At 38.2% G+C, this 25,400-nt stretch overlaps 1 protein-coding gene across 1 annotated transcript in view; it reads right to left on the bottom strand.

The window, feature by feature from the left end:
* Positions 1-25,400, bottom strand: part of RBMS1 (RNA binding motif single stranded interacting protein 1) — a 143,246-nt gene that overhangs the window by 44,765 nt on the left and 73,081 nt on the right. Inside the window, exon 2 of the mRNA XM_036386717.2 lies at positions 20,509-20,684. Coding sequence (XP_036242610.1) covers positions 20,509-20,684 — 176 coding nt within the window. The remainder of the gene's footprint in view (positions 1-20,508; positions 20,685-25,400) is intronic.

Below are 25,400 nucleotides of genomic sequence, written 5' to 3'. Positions count from 1 at the left end.
CAGAACTTTGTGTTGAAGATGAACAGTGATCTCCCTTTGTCTAAGTCCAGTCCACCTTTAAAAGAACATTCCTAGAGATCCTGCTGTTATAGTTTGCATTACTGTAGTGCTGTCAAAACTCCTCTAATATACAGAAATGCTGCATATTTTCTGTGTTTGTTATAGATTAATTTTTACATCTTAGAATCTTATCACTGCCCTTCATGGAATGCTCTTAGTTTTAAGATCCAGAATTGTGTGGTAAAGCCAGACACAGATTTCATAACTTGTAAGTGGCTCCAAGTACATGAATTAACTTTAAGGTAGAATTGTGAAAGGAAAGAGAACCTGGCTGAAGATAAAATATTCTGACAGGGGGCCAATATTCTCACCAGGTGACTCATAGACTGGAGAGAGCACAACAAAAAGGCAGATCTGACAAGGAGTGTCATATAGGAGAGCAGATCAATTAATCCTAAAATAAAATGCAGCCACATAAAAATAAATTGTAATTTTGACTAGGGCAAGTAACTAGATGAAAATGCATAAAGCAAATACTTCATAAGCAATTTCTATACATTAAGTGTAACGCTAAAAAGAAAAAGCAGGTGGGCCTGCTTAGTCTGTAAATCAGCTTTAAAAATATAAGAGACAACAGCAAAAACCAAAAAAATATTTCTTATTCAAGATGGCCTTATTCACCACACAGCATGGCCAGTGGGTACCTTGCATGTACTCTAAATGCAGCAAATTCTTGTTTGAAATGAAATCATGTTGTCTTTCAGTACGACCTCAAATCAATGCACACAACAAACATGGACTTCGGCAAATCAGTGATGTGCAAATTTTAAGATCCTCACCTCCCCAAACACAGAGTATTCTGTTTTGAACACTGTGACTCAAAAGATTTATATGCAACTGATGGTCTTACTAGCCAGACCCATACCACCATCTATCCTGCTTGTAGAGTGTGTGGAAGCCATTACATTCATCTCAGTTGAGACATGACAAGGAAAAACCCTAACAGCCCATGGGAAGGCCTAATCTCTGCTGGAGTTCCCAGTTCCTCTGTAACACCTGGTGCAGGAGGAGCAAAAAAAATTCCCTGGGTCTGAGAAAAAGAGCCAAGGGAGTTGTCAGCAAGAGCTGACTTGGTACAGTTCGCTCCTGTTCCTCACTGGTCTTGCCATGCTCAGGGCATTTCTAAGCCAACAGCACAGCCAAAGGAACATGATCAGCACCATCAATCTTTTCTTCTGGATCCAAAACCCAAGCATAAAAAGTTTTATCTGGCTCCCATACCTCTGCCTCTCTGCTGCCTTTTGGGAAAGTGGTGTACTGAATCTTAAGCTCTTGGTCCCTTTTAAGCTTAGACAAACAAAGGGAGTTTTTGTTTCTCTATGTATCAAATTTTCAATTTTTCAGTATGGGGAATTTTGGAAAATAGTTGTCAACACAACACTGCTAGTCTTTGTGACAGACAACTCTGATCCCACTCTTTAGTTGTGGGTAAATGTTTCTTACAAAAACTTGATAAAGAAATTTATTCAATCCAGCAGAAGACTGAGTTTTAAGAACAGAATCAAACCATATGGTTTCCATTTTAAAATTCTTCTTCACCACATCTATGCTGTCGCTCAGAAGGAAACATTGCTGAGAACATTTTGTCCGTATTTTGTTTTCTGTTGTTGGAAGACACGCTGTTCTTTGAGAAACTCTTTGGAATACTCAGTGCCTTCAAGGCCATCATGCGCCTAAAGGTTTTCTACCAGAACATAATAAAGCATCTACCACCAAAAGCTGGACCAATCATTTTAAATGCATAATAAAACATTACATGAAAAGTTGCAGTTATAGTTTCATATTTTTACTTTCCAAGTTAATGTGTATGGATATTCTAGCTTTATCCTAGTATGAGTTCTGTCTCAAAATTGTTAGATTTGGCTAATTTATTCGATTTAGTAGTCTTCTTTCCTAGTTTCAGATATTCAACCACTGGGTTAACCAATGCCACCAGATGTGCCTTGTTTCCCACATTAGACCATATTTTTCTGGTATGCAAAACAGAACTTACTTGAGTGCCTAAATTAAAGTGTTCTTTTGATGACATGGTGTTAAATGATCATGTGGTTTTGATATGAAGCTAGTTCCTTCCTTTCTTAATAATTGTCCCTTTGACCCTCTGTACTTCAGAAGAAAGATGGTATTTTCAAAATACCCAAATATCCAAATAGTTCTCATTCCCATTTGTTATTATTTTATTTTGGAGATAAATAATACCTCCAAATAAATGAGAATTTATTATTATAAAAGACAACTACAGTTTTGTCTTTACAAAATTACAAAAATTACATTTAGTCTATTAATATAAAGACTACTTTTGAAATCTGGGTACTAAAAAAAAAACCACCAGAAAAAAGATCCCCCAACTAAAAAAGCCAAAACATCCTAGGCTCCTAGGAACTTTGCCTTTACTGACAAATCAATATTCTTATATACTGCTGTAAACTCTTCCTTAAGATCAGCAAAGCTTTCTTCACAAGATATCTGTGTTTAACTCTTCTTTTTAATTTAATTCCTGTTTTTAATAAGAATCAGTGTATGTCATCATCATTACCAATGTAACTACCAACACCTCCACAGTGCAAACCACTTTTATTTTGGTACAAATAATCTGTTCTTCAGTCTCACTAGGTCACAATTCCAGATTTCCCTGAGAAGTAATCAAAAGCAGTAAAACCAGATGCAAGTCCAGATATTTTCTCATCTCTTACCATTGTCTGTCCTCACAGGACCAGATGCTTTGCACAATGGACATACACAAATTAGTAAAGTGGGAACAAATGCCTTGTGAGTTTCTTGGACAATGTTAATTTCACCAGATAAAAAGCAGTATTTTATGAATAGGTATTTGGCTTGTAGTGTACAGGCTGTACACAAATGTAAACGCTTCTTAGAACTAAAAATAATCAGGAATTCAAAATCTTAATCGACAGTGACACACAAAAATAGATTTTGGAAATTATTATTTTTCAGCTACCCAATTTGTTTTTCCCAAGAGTAGTTATTTCCTTGTTCAGACAAAGATAAGCTGTGGGGATAGGGAAGATATGTTTTTAGCATCAGGAAATGTTTGCTTCCTTCTGCTCTTGCTTTGTAGAGATGTGAATAACCTCTATCCATTCCTTAGAAGCTGACTGAAATTCAACAGGAAGTAGTCCCATTAGCATCCTACAGCTATTTTTAGGATGTAGGTTTTTCAATTAATATGATCCTTGTTGCACAACAAACTGATTATTTTAAAAGCAAGAACCACTGCAAAACATCTTTAAGCAGGACCGACTGCACATCATCCTGCACAGCTGAGGAAGACTTTGCATTTTAATATCTCTGGGCATTTTAAACATTTCAGAAATATTACAGCTGACACTAAAGCAGCTTTCCCAATGTGGCTTTTTAGTTTCTTAATGAACAGACTTTCAACAGCTGCTTGCAGAGGTGTGTACTCTGTCAATTTTAAACCAACAAATATGTAAAGGCATGTTTATTTAATTTTACTTTATAAGGTTAAGAATGTTGCAATATGTGAAAAAGCAGTACTTAAAAAAAGTTATACTTAAGTAATATGATGACACAGTCATGGGGGGGAAAAAAAAATTAAAAATAATCCGTTAAGTATGCACACACACATATGCACACCCACTCCCAGCAAAAAGCTTTTGGAGTTGGAGGGGAAGGCTCTCATATTATGCCCTGTCAGGCATAAAGAAAAATTCTGCTGCTGCTACTCTGAGAAAAAACACAATCAATTTACATTAGGGTTTTGGGGGCTCTTTTTTTTTTTTTTAACTTTAAAAGAAAGAAAAAGGCAAATTCTGAAGGATGAACCTGCAACTTCTGTTCTAGGCTCTGACAAGTTTATCAGTATCTGCAGCCCCAGCCGCTCCACTGAGGATGTGAATTCAGATACTTGGCAGAGCTATGATTAATAATCACCCTCTCTTCAGGGAGAGATTTTTGTCAAAGCCCTCAGTTTTGGCCTATCCTTGCTCAGCTGCAACATGATTTTTACTACTAAACATATGGCACCTAATTTCCATTTAATCTTCCATAGGCTAACAAGAGAATGCTGCTCAGTGTTATGGTAGGGAGAGACAACAGCTCCAGACACTGAAAAAGGAGAGGGCAATAGCAGCTAAAGTGGCAGAGTTGACCTCTTGCTCTGCACTGGAGATCAGCTTTCATATTTCACAGACTCCTAAAGATTCTCATCAACCTAATGACTCTTATAAAAGCCAGAATACAAACATGCTGGTCCTAAATTTGTTGATCGCATAGCTATTTTAACTGTAGACACAGGATGTCACATGCTGTGAAGAAAAATGGAATTTCAAGCAACAAATTGTGAAAAATGATCCTGTTCTGTCCTTCTTGCTGCCTCTGCCCCTGCAGTAACCCAACCTGACTTCTGACAAGCTGAGGTGATTTTGCATAATCTCTGAACCATCTGCTAGGCTATCTGTCAGTTCAGTAGCCTTGTTACTTTACAGTTTATAGGTTAAGCAGGATAAATAACTTAACAGAAACACAAACAGATTTGCCTCTTTGACACACTTTGAAGTGCAAGTATTGTCTAAGTAATCATAGCTTGCTTACTCGTAAATGGAAGAAAAAGAAAGTAAAAATCAAAGTAATGCATTAAAACAAATGTCTATTCTTTCAGAAAAGGAAATTGTTTATCATAATCTTCACAGTTTATGAAATCAATAGCACAGCAAAACTGAAGTGATTTTTCCTAACTAATTTTTGCCTTATAGAAGATTTTTTCTACACTTATAGAAGATTTTTCAATTTACCCGTTTAAAAACACACATATGAAGTATTTTTAAATGTGTAAACTGTGCAGAGTTATGGTTTTCAAACATCTGTTTGCAGGGACACAATTGCTGGTTGACATTAAAAGTGCTGTTTCCTGCCAAAGATCTATTGAGTTTGTTAACCAATGAGAGCGAAAGACCACTCTGGTTTTCCTTATAAATTATGTGGTATTGTTCCTTACAGAAAAATTTTTAAATATGCAGAGATGTGTGCAAATCAGATAGAATGGTTTAGAAACTAATTTGCTACTATTCTGCTTCTAATATAGAATATTGTAATTTATGTGAAATGCTCTTCCACTGAAAGCATTACAGAAAGTTTCACCATAAAAGACAGAACTGAGGATCCTTTGCATGAAAACAGTTTGCAGTTATTCAGATAGTCAAACAATAAATCTCAGAATTATCATAAATTATAATAAATCAACTAAAATGCATTAAGATGATTCAAATAAGAAGTTGCCAGTAAATGCTACAACATCAGAAAAATCAAGGAGTCTGCTTCTCAGTGTCTGCCTCACAAACCAGGCTGCACTTCCTAATCTCTACTGTCCAGCATCCAGTTCAGCAGTTCTGGAGAACCCTGACTTTACAAAAAGAAAAAAAAAATTATTCAATTAAAAGATACTTGGAATTCTTGGCTAATTCACTTCTTAGTACTACCATCACTCTTACTTAAGAAAACACGGGATCATCTACATTTTCGCAGCAATTTGATGTGCAACTACTGACAAGGCTATTCCAGTATATGGGAAGAGGTTACAATTTCCTACTGTTAAAAGATGGAAGAACAAAACCATGTTCTTTTTAGAGAGCAAATGGTCTCAACCCTGTTGTTCTCTTACCCTATTGCTACAGAATGGACACAAATTATGTACTGAAAAAAAATCTGCATTTTTCACCCAACTGAAAGCTTGAAACAATATTATTTGCTAATAAATTATCATCATTTCTGTGACTCCCAGAAAGAATATAAAAGACATGAAAGCATAGGGTTTCACATGGGCACAAAAGATACAGGTGTTTTTTTTTAATAATAATTCATTTGCAAGCATAGCAAGAAAGTAACAAAAAGGTTCAAATTACAAAGATGAAATGTTGTTTCTACAGTCTAGTGATTTTTTTCATCCTTTTCTTTATACTGAGAAATGATCACTACTCAGGACAATGATTTGGGAGGATGAGAAATTAACCCAGATGAATGTTAATATGCAGTTATAAGCCAAGCTCATGGCAGGTCTGCAGATGTGCATGTATTGATTTACCACTGCTTGCTGTTTTAATCTGAAAGTACAGCACTACTTCCATGCTCAACCATAAATCTTGGCAAATTTCAGCCTCACTGATTTTGCAGAGCCTACACTAACAGCTTGAAAGAATAAAAGCATGAAGACATAAGAGAGCAGTTCTTGTTATTCATAACTCTTTCCTCTTCCCTCTGTTAAAGAGTAGAGATCAGCTTGGGAGCATAAATGAGCCTCTCTACCTGAAGACATTTTATTTTTGAATTCCTCCTCCTCCATCCAAGGAAGCCAAATTCAGTCATTGTCAGCACATGATGCATTGTCCATTATTTTGGCTATTCCTAAGCATATTTCTTTTTCTTGTGGGAGGGAATTAAGGAAACAGGCGAAGGGAAAATAAAATCATTTATCTACACTTCCCAATACTTTTTTCTCTTGCTTAGTCAGAACAGTGTAAATCAAAATGATTTTATCATTTGGCTACAGGCTTAGCTAGTGTGAGATTACCTCCTCTCTGGATAGATAGGCAGACACCTATTAATACCACAAGCCTACATACTTGCAGAAGATTACTCTTTAATTTATTCTTGCAAATGAATTTCATTTCTGGTGAAGGTTGCTAACCAAGTCTTATACATTCAGTTTAAACAGACGGTGCCTCAAGGAAGTCATCAGTCTAGAAAACCATGAGATTGAGGACTGCCATAAAAGGGCACTTTCAACCACACCCCATTTCCCAAGCCCTCATTCATCTGCCAACTCCGAACTACAAAAAACTGTTTCACATTTTGTGAAAATTACATATATAAAAAGTACATACATCTATATGTACATGCATACATAATGTTTTTTCTTGCACTGAAGATGTTTTGTTGCTAGTATAATGCCTAGCATTGATAACTTTTTTTAACTACATCAATGTATTTTGTATGTTTTGCCCTCTGGCTTTGTAACATTAAGACAACTGAAAAGACAAGAGGATTTCCAACACTTGGTCTGCCGGGTTAAAGTACACTACACATAAAGATAACTGTTTGTCCTTACCTCTAGCTTGCACTAATTTAACACCCCATCTCAGAAAGTGTTGGCTGCCCCTCTTCTGTCTGGAAGGCTGGAGAGGGAAAGTCTCTATATGTTCAGATAACTTCCAGTTTCTCTGAACTGCATTTTAAAGTGATTCTTCTATGAAATACTCATAGTTACATCCTGCCTTCAATAGCTATTCTATACTGGGATTAGCACCTTGTAATGAAGACACTACAATAAATAAAGTACAAACTCCTTTAATTTCTGGTAACTTAATGTCAATCTTATTAGAACAGAGCTAAACGGACAAATTACTCAAAATCACTGCTAAGCCTTCCAGATGCCTTGTCCCCTTAATAGCATGGCACGTAGACTTTATCTCTATTTGAATCTGCTTCTGCAGTCTCAAGTCCCAGCTGTGCTGAATAGCAAATAACTCCATTTCAATAGGGAAGATGGTTGTACTAAAGTAGTTCTCTCCAGGGGTCAATATACTTCAGAAGGGCATTTAAGTGGCTGTATGTTATTGAGCAGAAACATCAGCTCACATATTATTGATTGTAACTGCACGGCTCTGTTGAAAAGATGCTTGCAGTAGTATTAAGTGCTGAGACAGGGATAGAGGAGTGTTATGCATTAAAAAAATACTATCCATCTGTTGCCAAATTTTAGATAGATGAGCAATCACAAGCTGTAACACAAAATCTAAAGTGCAACCTCTGTAGCTGATGCGTCAGGGTCATATTCAGTGACACTTCCTCAGTTTCACACTGCTTAGATGATCTTTTGAATATTGACTGAGGAAAGCAGGAGGCAGAGTTTGATTTCTGCAAAGAGTATGTAATAGATACTTACATAGAAATCTGCTTTTGGTAGCTTAAATGTACCCTTTTCTTTAAAACATCATTAATCTGTTCAGATCCCATCACTGCAGCAGCCCAGGACAATGAAAGCTCTCTGGAAGCACTGCACCATCAGCCCACTGGGCCCTGAGCAGCAGCCAGGGCTGCAGGCCCATGACCTGGGCACCCCCGACTGCCCTGCAGGACACACAGAGCCCTGAACCACATGTGATCCCCAGCCCCTCATCTCCAGTGACTTTTGCAAAATGACCATGTAAATACCATCATGGAAGGGTAAGCCCAGTGTCCCAGACTGCACTTTTGGCAGTGTGCCCAAGGAAGCAGTCGGATCACTGGGCTTCACAGTGAAGAACACAGATGATAGAGGTTAATCCTGGCCTAGCAGGGAAAACCCAACCCAAAAGTATTTGTGCAAAGGGAGGAGTCAGCTGGGCTCAGAGAAAATTAAGATCTTCCAGTTTGCTGTGTCAACTGCAAACCTGGATGGAAACTACATGAAGCAGAATAAGATATACAGTCAAAAGTTTCTTAAAAGGAGCATCTGGGGGAGCTTCACAAACCCAGAACATCAGCAGCCACAGAAGGCATTAGTCAAAAAACCACATTTTTACAGAGTCAAGAAAAATCAATCAAACACTGCATGACTGCAAAGTTGACAGGTAAGCCCAAAGTCAGTAAAGTCAATCCATTATCACCACCTTTCTTGAACATACTCAGCATTACATGCCAGCAAGGAAGCTTGTATGACATGATCACAGTGTTTCTGGGCTTTACAGACCTTTTTGTTTCAGAGAGCCTGAGATGACTATTTCTTTGCCTGCAAGAGGGCAGCAGAACAAGCTTTTCTCTTAGAAGTGATAAAGTACTACAGGAAAGAAGCTATAACTCCTGAGGATGAATCTCCATGCCTGCACTTCAGGTTTTAAAATAGTTAGTTTTCTAATTTTTCCAATCAATTTAATTAAACAAGATGCTTAAAGCAATTCAAGTAGAAACTTTAAAATACTTTATATAAAACCCACTAAGAGGCAGAGAAATAGAATGGATACAATTATCACATAGGAAAAGACTGAGACTGGAAAGAGGCAAAGGCTATACCCAGTGTCAGAGAGCCACCCCCTAGTAAAGAGTTAAATAGTATCTAGGTCACTCTAAAGTCTTTCCTGCACACCCTCAGCTCACTGCATATCGGAAACGCTGTGTGGGAAGGCCAGGGAAATAAACTCACAGACCAAGTATGACTCAGACTGCAGTAATTTAATGGTACTTTTATTCCCTTAAATTATCTTTGGGATTAAAAGAATCCCCACCCTTAACATGGAACCAAATCACAATGAAAGGAAGAAACCACAAATCAACAGATCTTAGTGTTAACAAAAGGTATCTAGAAACAAATTAATTATTAATGGCAAGGAGCAAAACCTCTCCTAGAACATACTATATGGTCAGAATAGCAGAAGGTGAAGAATTTGAACCCCAGTCAGATGTTCTTCTGAAAGCCTAGTGAGGATGATCTCAGTAACAGGAATGTCAGAGACCTGCCTGCCAAAGAAATAAAGGAGAACTGTCATAGCCAAATGCTGACCTCTACCACTAGGGGAAAGCAGCTTGAGAGAAACAGCCTCACATTTCCTCCATCACTGAAGAAGTTGAACTCAAGAGCTGTCAAATCTCTTTGGCACAAGCATGAACAGAAGTATTGAGTCCTAAAGAAGGCAGAACACCAGTGACCCAGATCCAAATACAAATCTAGCAAAATTCTTGAGGGGAAATTAAATTTCTTGTAAATTCTCTCCCCTTGAAAAAAGCAAAAGTTTGGAAAAAACACTAGTGAGCAGAAGAAAGTGTTGTCCTCAGAACTCCCTCCTGACTACAACACACAATTCTGAAAATTTACTCTTTCCTCTGCACTTTAGGCTGCCTTCCCATCTCTCACTTACGGAAAGGACAAAACAAGGCACAGTAACTACCAGAAAATGATGAGCAAATCTAAGATGCCCTAAAGGCACTCAGATATTTTCTATCACAAGGACTTGAAAATCTTCATAGAGAGAAACAAATTAATTTCCCCTTTTTCATGGCAAAAAATTAACTGATTTTGTTGTAGTGATATAAATAGCAGTGGATGCCCTTTTCAGTAGAGTTTCTATTAGTATATCATTACAACATTCTAAAGAATTGAGCATCTGGCTTTGCAGCTATATATTTAGATCTGCTCTGTTTCTAATTGAACTATATTTTTTTAAATCCCATGAGATAAAGAAATGAACAATGTTCCCAAAACCTATATCCACCGCTAGGATACCGTTCAGTAACAAGTTACCTTTAAAAGTCAAGTTTTTCTTCTGCTCACCTTTCAGCTACATCCAGACCAGTGAGCCTCTGCTCCTCAGATTATCACCTCGATCTCAGTTCAAGTGTTAGATGGGAAACAGTTAACAGTGCAGTCAGAGCTGTCCCCTCTTCCAGGAAGGGCCACTCTTTTAAAAATATTTAATGGCATTTGTGAAACTGCATAATTCAGAGTAAGTATCCTAGACTTCAAAGAGAATTAACAAATATATAATTATTTAAGGGATAAATAAAATGGGAGGAAAAAACCTTCAGAATTTCCCATGGAACAAAGTAATATGCAATTCACTTGAGAAGAATAGAGGATTGGGACATGTTCTTGTGTATTTTTAAAATGTCATAACTCTGAATATTTGGAAGATGTTCAAAAAGAATTGATCCTAATTTACATTTTAGAAGTACATTCACGCTGAGGCCTTTGTATGATGATGGACTTTTCAGCAGCAGTCCTGGCACAACAGGCTTTCACTGCTTGTACTGTACCTCTGTTCTGAAATGTGGAAGCCCTGTAAGCTGCCACAGAGAAAAAGGAACAGAGAGCAAGACTTTCCCTCTCATTATTTGAGATCTTCAAAATGTAGCACACAGACTTTTGGCAACAAATAAGCCTTAGCAATAAAACTTAAGACAAAGCCTTCCATACAATAAAAAACATGTAGCTTCAAGTATGGGAAATGTAAGAGTTTAAATACAGGATCTCTGGGAAGGAGGGGAGGAAAGGCAAATCATTTACAAAGAGACCTTTCCAGATCAAGAGTATCACAAACAGTGATGAGGAAAGGAAATGCACACTGCTACTTCAGCTCGGCTGGGTACCCCACCATGCTGATACCCTCAGGCCTTGAAGGGAAAGAGTCTCTCTTCTCTCTGCCAAATATCTTCTCCAGAACTCAGCCAAGGCATTCAGGCTTAACACAGGGGAGATTTCTGCCTGGGGTACTGCACAGCTACAGGTTGAAAAGAAAAAGAAACCACAGTGCAGTGCCAAAAGAACCAGACATTGTGGAGTTCATCTGGCACTCAGCACCACAAAGCTCAGCCCTCACCACCAGACGAATCCTCCCTGCACACTCTGGAGCAGGGAGTGATTTCCAACCCTTGCTGGCAGCAGGAGCAGTGGGTCCTGGGTGCTCTGGGCTTTCCAAGATCAGGCCTCTGGGAGCACACTGCACACAGACAGCTTCAGTCAAGCTTGCCATCATCTCCGGGGCATGGGGAATCATTTCTGTTTGTGAGCACAGCAGTCTCTTTGGGCTTTGATATATACACTAAATGAAATTATATACTGAACTATAAAACTGTGCTTGTCTCCACACCCCAAAACCTCTTCAGTTACCCTTTCAGCAAAGTCCTTGAAACCAGAAGTAAGTAGTTTGGATATTTTTAAAGTCTTTAGATTTATTTCTGACATTAAGAGTTTGAAAATAAAAGATTTGAGGTTCCTCATGTATCTGTACTACCCTGTATGAAGCTCTTTTCTTACCATTTTAGATCTTTCATTAACATAACACTTATTTCAATATTGCATTCACTCAGACATTAAAGTCCTTATTAATGCAACAGAATAATTGTTGATACTTTGAGAAGACTTGTGAAAGCTTATTAGTGACTACAGGTAAGCCAAAAAGCAGCACTAGGATTAGAAATATTAATGATGTGTAAAACCTAAGCCCACAATGTTTTCCTAGGAAAAAATACTGACTCAGACTCTGTCTTCTAAAGACATAAAATTACAAACTGCAAAGAATATGGAAAAAAGCATTTAAGAACAACACATATTTTATGCTAACATATTTCAGTTAAGATGTCCAAAACAATCAGTTAATTAAAGGTAATTATTTATAACTAAAAGTGAAGTTACACACATTTTGGTGGGTAATTTTTCTCTTCTGGTAAAATAAGTAAGAGAAGAAATGGAAATGTAAGGTGCAAGACAGGAGTAGAAATCAGAACGTATTTCTTCCACTGCAATTGATTCTGTAAATGATTAACTCAACTCACACAGGTTATTTCAAGTAGAATATTTGTACTAGTAACTGTGTCAAAACAGACCCCAGATTGAAGTATTTTCTTTTTGAGTTTTCACTTGTGGTTTTTTTCCTGTGTCCATGTATCATAACAATATCAACATTCAAATTAAAACTTGACTTTTTTTCCAAGGTACAGCACATCTATCTACAAAGATCAGACACTTAAATGATGAAATGTTAATTCTTCTCTCAGTAACCCTTTAATGATCTAATTTTCTACAGAGTTTGTCTGAGCCTTGAGTAAGGCAACTGCTCAAATTGAACTGAGGCAGCTAATATTTTCTGAATGTCAGAACAGGGTAAAATTTTAGGAGTTGGGGGAAAAAAAATGAGGATCAAGTCTTAATATTCTGTGGAGGTTTTTTAAAGATAAACACTGTTTTCTCTATTTCCTCAGTTACACATTTCATTGGAGGTAGCAAGATCTGAATTAAATTAATTAATTATATTCAACTAGTTTACCAATATTTGCTACTGCTTTCATTCTGCAGGTAAATATGAGTATTTATTATGTGGGTTGCAAAGTGTTAAAGGCCATTGTTTGTCAACCCAAAATGTAGCTCAGCAATAATGAGGGTATAAAAAAGGTTAAAAGTTTATAAAAAAAAGAGTGGCCTTATAACATGTCAACATCAGATGTCTCATTTTTTAATTTCAAGGAGTTAGCATTAGAGAAATCAGAGCTAAGCAGAATGATCCTTTAGCAAACAAAGTCAAGACTTCACAGGATTTCTACAAGTTTCGTGATAACGGGGTATTGGACATTGGATATAAGAACCTGCTTGCAAATACTGATCCTGATTTCTACTCTGAATGGTTTCCTGAAGAAAAGGACAAGCTTGATGTAAGCACACTGAGGCCAAAACCAACTTGGGCTCTAAGCTGAGTCAATTCTGGACTGGTTTCTGACTGAGACGCCTGCCTAAGAGGTCTCTGACAGAAGGGGCAGTTTTTGGCATCATGGAACCCCACCAAAAAGCCTGATTTGTACTTGTTAACATTTTTAGTAGTCCACTGGAATTAAACTATCCCCTTCAAAATGTTCTTGGATTACTGGTTATGCCAGTGAATAACTGCTGCTACCACTTCCCATCTGCATCAGGTCCCAGCCATTGTGGAGCTGGGGACTGGGACCCTGATCAAAGACATTCCAACAGCTGCCACTGGACATTTCTTTCCTGCAGCTCTGCGGTTGCATCTCTGCACAGCAAATACCCAGCCCTGCACTACCAAATCAGCTTTTTGTTTTCCAAGAAGAGATCTTAAATGGTGGTAACTTTTACCAAATCTGTTTTCCTAGTGCTCCTTTTACAAGCAGCTGCGGCTGAAACATTCCTTCCACTCTCTTCTCCCTCGCCCCCACTTCCTCAAGGAAATTCCATGGGATCACCATTCCTCTGGCCCCACACTGCAACAAAACTCTCATCTCCCAGGGGACAGGGAGTTTTGCAATCACTGGATCTCCACATCTGCGAGCACAGGCAAACACAGAGTTCCTTCGCAGTTCTCTATTTGGATTACTTGTTTTTTAAACAATGTGCTCAGGGGAACTGCTTTTAAGTTAGGCTAAGCGAAATACTGACTTAGAAAAACCACAATCTTTGCTTAATAAAAAAATGGAAAGAGAAAATTAAAACTATATTTGTTTTAAATTTGAGGCATGTCAAGAGACTATCTGCATCTGGAGGATAGGACAACTTTTCTCTCAACTGCAATTTCCCTGAAAATATCTATGGGTCCCTAGTAACATTCAACATGAAAGCATTACTGTAAAAAAGCACCCTGGAACTTCTCAGAGAGAATTACAGTGTAGATTTCATTTGATCATGAATGTAAAGCTGTCTGAATTTTATTTCTAGCTAATTAACGTCCAAATATTGAGGGGAAGATAGAGTCTTCCTTCACATCATGCCAGGCTAGACACTTCATGACATGACTGCTGAGATGTGTTGCTAAACAATAAAAAGGAAACATTTAAACCAAACATCACATCTCCAGGCCAATCACAGTTCCCATGGCATACCAAGCAAATGCCTCACTACGTGTGGCAGTCAAGCCCTGGCAAAAAGGAGCATTTCAGCCTCCATATCAGGCCTACATCTCTCTGGTGCATCTGGCAAAAGGAATATACAATAACAAATTCTATTTCTCTTCAGCTGTAGAAATGGGATACATATTTTTGACAGGAACCTCCCAGGAACCTCACCAGCTCAGATAGAAACCAGCAGAGCCAGTTTACACACCACAGTGGCAGGCCACTCCTCCTCTGACAGTCTGTCTGGTTGAGAAACTGGGTGCATCAGCTGGGCAGAACACAGTGGAGATTAGCTAAATCTGGTCCCAGGGTTCCTGTGGGTGTTTCTCTACTGTGTTCCACACCACTGCACAGGCAACAGCATTGGCACAACCAGTGAATGCATCCAGGGAGCACACCTTCACCATCCTTGGGGATACATTTGCTCTGAAGGGCAAAACTGAGTGAAAAGTGCAGTTAAGGAAAACCTACTGCAATTAACACAAACCCCAAAGCATGCCACATTCCTTCAACAGGGAATAAAGGTAAAACGTGATGCTGGTATTATACAAACAAGCTGAACAGTACAAATCACATACTGCTCAATCACTAAGGAATCTCTCTCCTCCTAGAACCAAATATTATTTTGTAAACCTGGTGTTATTTATTCAGATGTGTATGCAATCATACTGTTTTTAAAAATGCGCACATAACTCTGAAAAAAAGAAATTTGCAGAGGGCTTCTTTCTACCCTAAAAGGTAGAACAATAGATAGGCTCCTGCTACAAAATAATCAGTATTAATACTGTTCTCAAAGGGAACAGTTTCAGAGACACTGATGTATCACATTTAATTATATGACATGAAATCATATTCCACATAATTATTAATGTAATACCTCACTGCAGCCAGCAAACCATGAAAGAAAAATGCAAGAAAAATGGAGAAAAAAGGAATAAAGAAAAAATACTTTAAAGAGAATTGGAGAAGTTGGCTTTGAAAACTTTCATTCCACTTCCACTTAGCCACTTAGGGATTGTGTTCATGTGCTATAACTATTTCTAAGCAGAAATGACCTGCCCAGATCACCCTCCCAAGGAGTTAAATGCAAGAGATGTTCAGACTATTTTCTAAAGTCCAGCCTTTTTTTTTTGTTTCTAATGAGATATGCTGAGTAAAATTAACAAATTTCTTGATCTTAAGTGACCACAGTGGTGCCAGCTCCCTGCTACAGTAAATGTCTGAGCTCCAGTTCACTTCTTTTCAGTCCTAAGTATGTTTGAAGGAGATGAGAAATGGCAACATGGGAGAGGTCACAATTACACAGCAAAGAACATAGAAACATTAATATGTTAATGAATGTCACATGACAATGAAAATACGTCCTGTATTAAGAACAGGGAATTGAAACAACTTTCAAGTTATCTTGCCTCAAAACAGGGAAACATTGGAGTATATAACTAAGTATGTTTTGGAAACAAAGCTGTATATCACATCTGGGTCATATGCTTCAACAAAACCATTAGCCTGCCAGGTGTTTTAGCTATGCCTGTGTTCATGATGCTGAGTATTTAGCAAGGAACCCTTAAATTACTCTCTCAGCAAGACAGGTGATTTCAGAATGCACATATGCAAGGGCAGCCACTGCAAGGTTCTATTTCTGTGTGCAGACCATCCTGGCAGAGAACAATGGCCTGCTGTGGTAATTCTATATTTTGTTATCTTAAAGCGGCTGTTTTCCTCAATGTAATCCCATTAAAAACCCACATTATGACCCTACAGTGATAACTTAAGGGGGAAGGCCAACTAAGTGAAACTGTCCAGAGGAAAAAGTGATTTCAAAAATATCACATAGACTACAAACAGCTTGATGCAAGTAGCAGAGTGTGAGAAAACAGCTTGGAACGGAAAATACCAAAGGGTAGGCTGACCAAATGATTTATGCTGAACTGAACAGAGGAGACTTGGGTTAAGCCTCAAAGCTTGAAATCTCACCCAGGGACTGGGGATTGTCAGGAGGATGAAGGGTCTGCTGCATCATTCTCATTTAATGATGTACACTTCACAAAAGGAGGTTTTTGAAGAAACAGCATTACACAGACACAATGCTGCTGCAGGCCAGCAAGTAAATCATAAGCTAGACAGTGGAAAGTACAGGGCTTTGGAACCATGTGGCTTCAGCATAAAGGTCATCCTCAGCAAAGCACAGTGCTTAGTGAGAGTCTGGAAAGCACCTAGAAAACATGTCAAAGCAAGTTACAAACTCCTGGCTGAATTTGCTAAAACCCAATCACGTAAGTCCCTAATCAGATAAGCAGGCTCAACAATTTCAGTGAATAACTGGAATGGATTTAATCTTGTATCTTCAGATCCAGATATTCAATAAGTTAAAAGAAATGATTAAGAGTCGCTAATAAGAAAGTATAGTTAAAGCCTAAATAATATATTCAAAACCCATCTGAGCTGAAGAAAGCATATCAAGTACTGATATCCACACCAAGAGAAGGGAGTGCAATTAGGCATGGCTGAAGTAAACACTGCTTCAGCAACCCTGTCAAACCAGCTCTTCGTGGCAGAGGCTTGCTCAGTGCAGCAGGTCCCATGCAATGGCACTCCAAGGTTGTGAAAAGAAACCACACAGCAGAGTCAGGCAGCTTCCTGCAGACTTTCCCAAACCTCACTGGCTCCTGTCCTCTGCTCCTGTCCTATGTAGCTGATTGCTCCTGTCCAGCCTCCCACAGAAAAGACAGGACCTGTGGGCCACTGCATGGATTGCTTTGCCTACTCCCACATCCCTGATGGGAAGCTCTTATGGCCAGGGCTGACTCACATCATGTCCCCCTGACACTCCTCTGGTTCTGAGCTGACTGTTATGACATCCTTGTGACAAACAATACCTACTTTAGTCCTCCCCACACTTCTGCCTCTGGCACAACTGATATGAAGAAATTTGGTTTCTCAATGCAGAACTGGAGTAGCAGGCTCAATTTTGAATGAACTATTCAGAAATATGGCAGCTTCAGTTCCCACACAAAAGCCAGAAATATGCTCTGAAAAACAGCCGTGCTCCCAAGCCCTCACAACAAAAACACAATGTGCTCTTTTCAACCAGGAAAAGAGGAAAAGAGCTTCTCCTGATAGAAAAACAGAAATGACCAATCAGTTGAAGGTGAAGACAGATTTGTGGACATGTATACTGGCAAATTGTGCTCTTGCCAGGAAAATACTTTTCCACAAAGCTGGTGAACGTTTGTTCACTGTGTTCATAAATACTGCACAGCTGTGCTACAACAGGAGAGCAAGCCCAACACTTCCATAATTGATAAGGGGTTTTTCTAGTGATTCACCAAAAAGAATAAAATGAAGTAAAAACATGGCCAAAATTAGCACTGCTGTCGTGAGAAGAACAATGTAAATCCTGACTAAATCAAATAAAACTCACAGTATAACAATCCCCCACACAAGAATTCTGTAGATTATTTGAGCTTGTATTCTGAGGGATTCTGTCAAAAGCAATCTTTCTCTACCATAACCATCATTGAAAATAACTTTTCAGTAGGGCATATATGATACAAGTCCATGACAATCAGAAAGAAAAATCTCTGCAGATAGGATGTTTCTGGTACTTGCAGTGACATTGATGTTCTTCAACCATTATTTCCTCAACCCACAGGTGTTTCTCTGTCTTGTCTGACATCAGCCAAAAGACACAAAACAAGCCAGTGACATTTTTATGTACATCCACCAAAAGCTGCTTATTGCCAACTAGCAAGATCATTTCTACAAAATGCAGAGCAACCTTTCCACCTATTCTTAGCACCAAGCACTGCAGTGGACACCCTCTTAGGATATCAAGGCCTACTCTATGGAGAAAAGGAGCTAAAATTACTCTAAAAGCCTCTCAGTAAAATCTTAGGAATTTAGAAAGAGACAAAAATATATTTCAGAGACCTGGAGTAAACAACAGTCTCTTCATTGACTTCTGTGTGTCCAAGATTCTATTCTCCATTTATTTTGTATTATATCAGCTTAAACAATGAACATGGCAGGTTCACTTTGAAGAATATCTTGCCCTTTACATCCTAGAAGCTTAGGCAGATTTACAAGAAGGAAAAGTTTTGCATCTGAAACTTCACATGGTCTACAGAAGTGGATTACTGAGCTTTGGTGAAGAGGGAGAGAGCTGCCATTTCTATCTTACTGCCAAATCCAGTTAGTTGCTCAGGGATCATGTTGTCCTACCTAAAGTTTCTGGACATCTCACTTGCTTCCTCAGCAGAAATGGAGAATGGAGACAATCTCCTTTCCTCTTAGGTAAAATCCTTAGGAGGGAAATATCTCACAGGAATAAATGTCATAACCTTCCACATCTGTAAATTCACATCAGAATTGATTTAACAAGTTCATGGCTGAAGTTTTTGCCTATTCTTTATTTATACAATTCATACTATTCCAACTACAATTATATATTGAACAGCAACAACAAAATTGGAATCTTTGGTTATTTAAGAGGAAGAGGACCAGTTACAGCAAATTATTAAAAATATTTTTTCTGGGCTGTTCATGCATCAATGACATCTGAGACTGTGCAAACCAAAATGTCTTCAGAAAGAGATTAAGGAGCTATAGTAACCACTGCACAAATAGTAGCTACTGGGGTGGTTCCAGTGCAAAATAGCCTCACAGCTCTGTCCTAACATAACATGAGTGCACAAGCCAAGGTTTCTTCATCAGTTCAAAAGACAAAAACGGGAAGGAAAAATCCACTTCTGAAAAACATGCATTTGCAACTAAAATCCAAGTTACAAGAGGTCATTGTCACATAGGGAGCTGTAAAAATGCTTAATTTATCAACAAGCCTTTTCAAAGATTGATTATCTATTCTCTTCTCTGCAAAACACAAGGATTTCATTTGCTATTGAAGAAATAAGAAAATAGAATTTTTTTTCTTTAAAGATCTGAGAGCAAGCTGTTTTTATTATAATACTAAGATGCCTTCTATGTGACTACTACCCTGAAAGTCCATTTTTTTAAATCAAAAAAGAAAGCATCTCTATAAATTAGGTATCAGATTTTTTTCCAATATACAAAACCAAAGTACTTCACATAAGCTCGGATCCAAATTTTACAGGTTTTGCTATCAATTTTTATTACTGGTGTTGTGCTTTATTTTTGTATACTCCTATTTACTTATCTGCTAAATGGAACATAAAATTATTTTTTAAATTGTAGCAGTAGCATTAAATTCAAATCTTAATAATTCTTCATTCGAAATAGACAGATTTGGATGTTTTCCTACATGTAGTATTGAAAATTTATCTGAGTACTTTTGATTTCAAAATAATCCAGACAGTGCACTATGAATTTCAGAAGTACTAAGACATTTTAAAAATCCAGTAAAACATTTAGGCAGGTGATTTTAAACAGTGTATAAACAACCCAACTGTACAGTCTTTTGACACAGAACCCATATTTGAAAGTAAGGGGCATGTGCTGCTGTAAAAATTCAAAAATAGAACAAATAACTCTCTTAAGCAAAAAAAAATCTTAATTTAACAACGTTGCCTAAAAGCCCTCTGCTAAACCAAGTCTACCCAGAACTTCAGCCACTAGACAGGATTCTTACAAGGACCACCTATTTCTAATCTTAAAAATAACTGTGCAGCAAAGTACAGCCATTAATTAGTCTCAAACTAGGATAAGCCTTCAAATGCACATTGTAGTTTACAGTGATTCAGAACAATTACTCAAGTTTGTATCAACAGATTATCTCAGCAGTGAACAGAGGAGACCCTCTATGCAGGTTCTCAATAGCAAGTTTCACATTTAGGTATTAATTTTATCTGTGATTTCAACAGCACAATGGGTAATCACAGCTTTTACAAAAGCAGCGGGTTGCTTTAGTTCACCACTGTATTCTCACTTTCTGTGCTTCTCCAAAGCATCAAACAATCTTTTCCTTCTGATTGCCAACAAAGTTGAAACATGCCACCATATCACAGCATGAAGCTGTCTGTTTATGTATCTGGTTTCCTTCCCTCATAATCCAAACACTCATCTTGGGTACCTACTACAAGCTTCTAAGATACGACATTATAATTTACATTTAAACGTTGTACTTACGGTTGGCATAGTTTTACCAGGTCCTGATCAGTGGTGTTTGGAGGCAGTGCTCTGATGTAGAGGTTAGTTTTACTTAATTGATCCCATCCTGAGTTGCTGCTGCTACTACTGTTGTTATTACTGCTGGTGGTGCTGGGACTAGGAGGAGCCATTGGATGGGCTGGTACAATGGACTGCTGCAAAGGAAAAAGCAGGTTAGAGTGAAGGACAGGTAGCAATCACAGCATGCACATCAGCTCATCCACAGCAGCCTGCTTACCTTGTGGAGCGCTGTGTTCAACCTGTTCGTAATTACCCACGGATTTTAAATACAACTGCTTTCACACCACACTTGGGACAGGATTCACAGGCACATCCTAATATCTCCAACCACCACTTGATGCATGACACAGGGTCAAATTATATATAACCTCCACTGAATATTACTCAAAGGATTTTATCACTCTTCATTGTTTCATCTCATGTGAAAATGAAATAGCAACTATTGTTCCTCTAGGTTCCAGCACGTACAAAGTTTGTATCACTACGACTGTTTCACATGTCAAATTGTGGCAGACACAAAGACCATGCACTTTCCTTAAACTATCAAAAAATACAAAAATAATTAGAAGCCTCTTTTCTATCTCTTCTGGCTTTTAGTACATCATATAATACTGCTATTATTTTTTTACAGATAGGGAAGGACTACAGGTAGCTTAAGGAAAATACTTTAAATGAATGGTGTGCCTTGGGAGAACTTTCATACTGCTGTCTGTCTCCATATTTGTGGATTACTTCACAATTATCAAGAAAAGAAAGGCTCTATATAATGAGCCTTTATATACAAGAAAAAGGCTCTATATAATGGCAAAAAATTCAAGTTTCAAAAGGAGAAAAGCACAGAAGCACTTCTACCTACTCCTCAAGGTATCTAACCTTATTGCTCTTGCAATCAGACCCCAATGGAACATAAAAACATCCTAGAGGAAATCTAGAGTAGAGAAATCATTTGCATTAAGAGAAGTACAGCAGGGCACTGTACAAAAAGTACTATGAACCTGTCTGTGGTGTTGTAAGAGAGGAATACTTTAAAAAAAAATATACTAGAGAACTGAAGTTGCCTGTAAACATCTTGTGACTCCATGGTTTTCACTGACAAAGTGGCTGCATGTGGCTCCTTTCCTGCAAAAGCCTGAGGTTCCACCACAAACTCATAGCAAAGAGCTGCCCCGTGAATACAGAGGAAAGGCACAGGAGGGGGAAAAAATAAATTAGAATATAAAGTGAGATGTCAATGTAGACTCACTTGTTCCCACTCTAGCGCCACCCTCTTCCTTGGATTAGTACAAACAGTTGTATGGCCACAAACTGAACCCAAAAATGATCTTCCCTGATCTGGTACACCACATGTAGGCTTTGCACTACGCAAAAGCTTTGGCTGTCACAAGGCAGGGAGCGGGAATGTGAAAGCAGAGAGGAAAGGATTAGAGTTTACCTCTGTTTAGAGCACTCATGAAACTACACGCAAGAAAAGTGAAACTATTTTGGAGATAACCTCAAGAAATTGGAATGGAAGTGTGAGTGGGAGAAAAGTACAAAGGCATGTCTTATATCAGATACTTTATGGTAATTATGTGTTTCTTTTTTGTGTTTCCCTAGGAAGGTTTTGAAATCTTCCAATTTGGCATGTTGCAAAGTTTATTATGCAGCTATAATGGCCTGGAACAGCCAACTGCAAAACTTGCTATAAAATCAACATTGATAAGTAGTAACATTGTTGCTGCCCAATTTAATTGAACTGAAAATTACAAAAGAATGAAATACATTCCTGATCATTCAGCATTTCAAAACTAAGTATCAATATTTCATTGCCATAGGGTTAGAGATTTTTGTTGTTTTTAATAAAGATTTTTAGAAACATCAAATCTCTTCCAAAATATTTATATTTGGAATTGAAGCACTGATCTAGAATTTCTTCCAGGGAAAAAGATTAAATGCTCCCTTCCAAGTTTGCAATGGAAACACTGACGGATTTTAACAATAGTAGCACAAGTCAGCCTGTCAGACCACTCTTCTTCCAGTAACGCCAGGCAATTATTTTTAGGGTTACAAGCAATGCGGAATGACAGAGCAACTAGTTTCAAAACATTTTCACAACAGAAGAAACTTAGTCTGGCACAATGAAATTCTCTTCAAAAAGCCTTCAGTGAAGTTCTCAAAATGCAAACAGTGATCAAATGCAAAACTGCTCTGTTTACGGTTTCAAAATGCGCACGCGCAGCTGCCAGAAAACTCAACATACACATACCTGTCTTCATCTAAACTGGTTTATTTCTAAATTACAATGAAAGGCTAAGAGCCTCTATTAAGTTTTTCAGTATCTTTGGTTTGGTTTTGCTTTTATTTCTTAGTGTTTTCCCTTAAAATCTTTGTTTTTCTATGTTATGAAGAACTGGAGTTTTGTAAAATCTTGTCACCAGCTGGCCAAAAGCAGGAGAGGAAAATGTGTGTCTGTGTGTAGAGAGAGCAGGAATCCTAATTCTGTCTGTCTGTAAAACATAAACACTCCATTCTGAGAAATTTAAACTTCTATTTAAACATGAAGATGTTCTAGTGCCAGTGGTCACATTCAAACATGATGGGAATGTAAATGGGACTATAGTTGTCTTCCTAAGTTTACAGACAGAAGGTTTTTCAGTGCTTCCAGAGAGACTCATACCTTCACAAGCCTTAAAGGCTTTACAAAACCCATGTGCTGAGTGTCCTGCAGCTCTCAAAGCCTGCAACCTAACGACAGCCAGCCATTAAAGGGACAGTGACATCTTAAAGCCATACAACTAAAACACGTTTTTTACATTAAAACTTTAATTTTAAAATCTGAATCACTTTTTCCACTCTGTTCTTCATCGACGACTACTTGTAAAAACTCAATTATAGCGGTCCCTGTGTTGTTCAAAGGGGCCTTTTTTTCCAGTTCTCTTGCTGCAAAGGGTTGGTTGGCAGCGCAGCCGCGATGCCGTGACTGCGCTGGCGGAGCCTCCTACGCGGCCAGCGCGGGCCAGGAGCAGAGTTGTCTGCTGGCCGAGTTGCATCACCTCCCCAAACAACATCAGCCAAGCCGATAAAAGCCCTCTTCTGCCTGCACAGCTGCATCCACACCTGGGCTTTCGCCAACATATTGATGTCAGCGGCGATGTATGACTTTTTTCCACACCCCTGGCTGATACACAGTGCTTTGCTGGCAAGACATTCTGCAGTGGAGACCTGGCCAAGGTTCGGGGTTGTTTGTTTAGAAACAACTTTCACAAACCTTAACTGAGTGCTCTGTCTAAAACCTGAAATAAAATTTGAAAAGTTTTGGTTTACAAACTGTAGTTTTTGCTAAAAATTCATATCAAAAGCTGTTCTTAAGTTTTCATTACATGGACCTCACAATAATCTGCAATATTGCAACATCCATAAAAATATATTTATTAATTTTTCTTCATAATCATTGCATCTTAGATTAAAACATAGAACTCAAGGACAGGAGGAATAAATGTAGGCAACAGAACATTATTTCTTGTGGCAATATTCCTGTTCACAAGAAATACCATTGTCACACTGGTTTGCCATTTCCTCCTCAGTTTTCACTCCAAGAGGTAATTAGCGATCGTTCTTTTTACACAGCAGTTTCCTTCCTGTCATCTTCAACAAACATCTAAGCAAAAAAGGCCAGTGACAGAATAATCAGCCCATCTGCTCTATGATCTCCCCAGCCCATTCTGGAGCCAGCTGTGAGGAGCCTGCTCTCTGAGACCTTCCCTCCAGCCCTCCACAGCCCCACCACAGCAATGGGAAAACCACAGGTACTTATTAGGAAAACTAAAAGCTCAGTGACTGAACAGTCCCTATGAAGTGCCTTAAAACAAGGAGAATTGTTTGTCTGTGTTTCATTCTCAATATAAACCCCAAATGGGAATAACTACAAGTACTGAAAACCAGCTGGAGAATATACTCATCTTATACGAGCCATTCTGTCTTTCTTATAAAACATTCTATGTTTAAGGACTGCAAATAAGTCAGAGCAGGATTTTGTCTCCCTAAGAACAGAAGAATCTCTTTGCTGTCAACAGATAAAAAGAATAAAGACAACAAACCAAAATGGAGTAACCCAAAGAAATTCCTTTGACCTGGGGGTTGGGAGATACTGACCCCTGCTGCCTTCAGACTACAGAATTCCAACAGAACTTCAATGAGCAGAAGACAACTTGGACAATGACTGCAAGTCATTATCCCAAAACAGAGTATGATCACTACAGTAGCATTCTATTTAAGTCTCTTTGTGCAATAAAATATGCATATAAAGTTATATAACATGCTAGCATTTAATTATGAGTTTAATCACTCAGCCAAAGTTCCTAATGGGAAAAGTACCATGACTTTTAACAACAAAGTTCTCACACATCTACTCTAAATTCAAACCATAAATTGCAGCCCACATTAACTATCAGATTTAGCCAGAATTGCTACTTGGATCATCTCATAGCATCAAAATCTCATCAGCAGTGTTTCCTTAGCCTTGCTCAGGTGACTAAGCTACAAGCACCTGCTTACCCAGCCTGACTTTGCCTAACCTCCCTGATTTTGAAAGCAGCACCTTCAGTAACTGGCACTGATATAAAAATTATCATGCATTCTCTGTGGATGTGTGTAACAGTGAGGAAAAGTATTAAATCTGGATTTATTTTTTGTTAAATTGGGCCTTGCTTGTTTATTTATTAATCTACCTAACACTTTAGGTTAGAGAGAGCTTTACATGTAGAATGAAAGCATGGGCTCAGTAGAATAGAAGATGCCATACCTAGTGGAGCAAGACACTACAACACTTTGTGCACAGCTTAGGAAATAGGATCTCATTTGGAATTAAATCA

The sequence above is a fragment of the Molothrus ater genome, chromosome 7, assembly GCF_012460135.2.
Source record: "Molothrus ater isolate BHLD 08-10-18 breed brown headed cowbird chromosome 7, BPBGC_Mater_1.1, whole genome shotgun sequence".
In the NCBI taxonomy this organism is placed as follows: domain Eukaryota; kingdom Metazoa; phylum Chordata; class Aves; order Passeriformes; family Icteridae; genus Molothrus; species Molothrus ater.
Note: the sequence above shows the minus strand (reverse complement) of the source record. Positions and strands in the feature narration are given on the sequence as shown.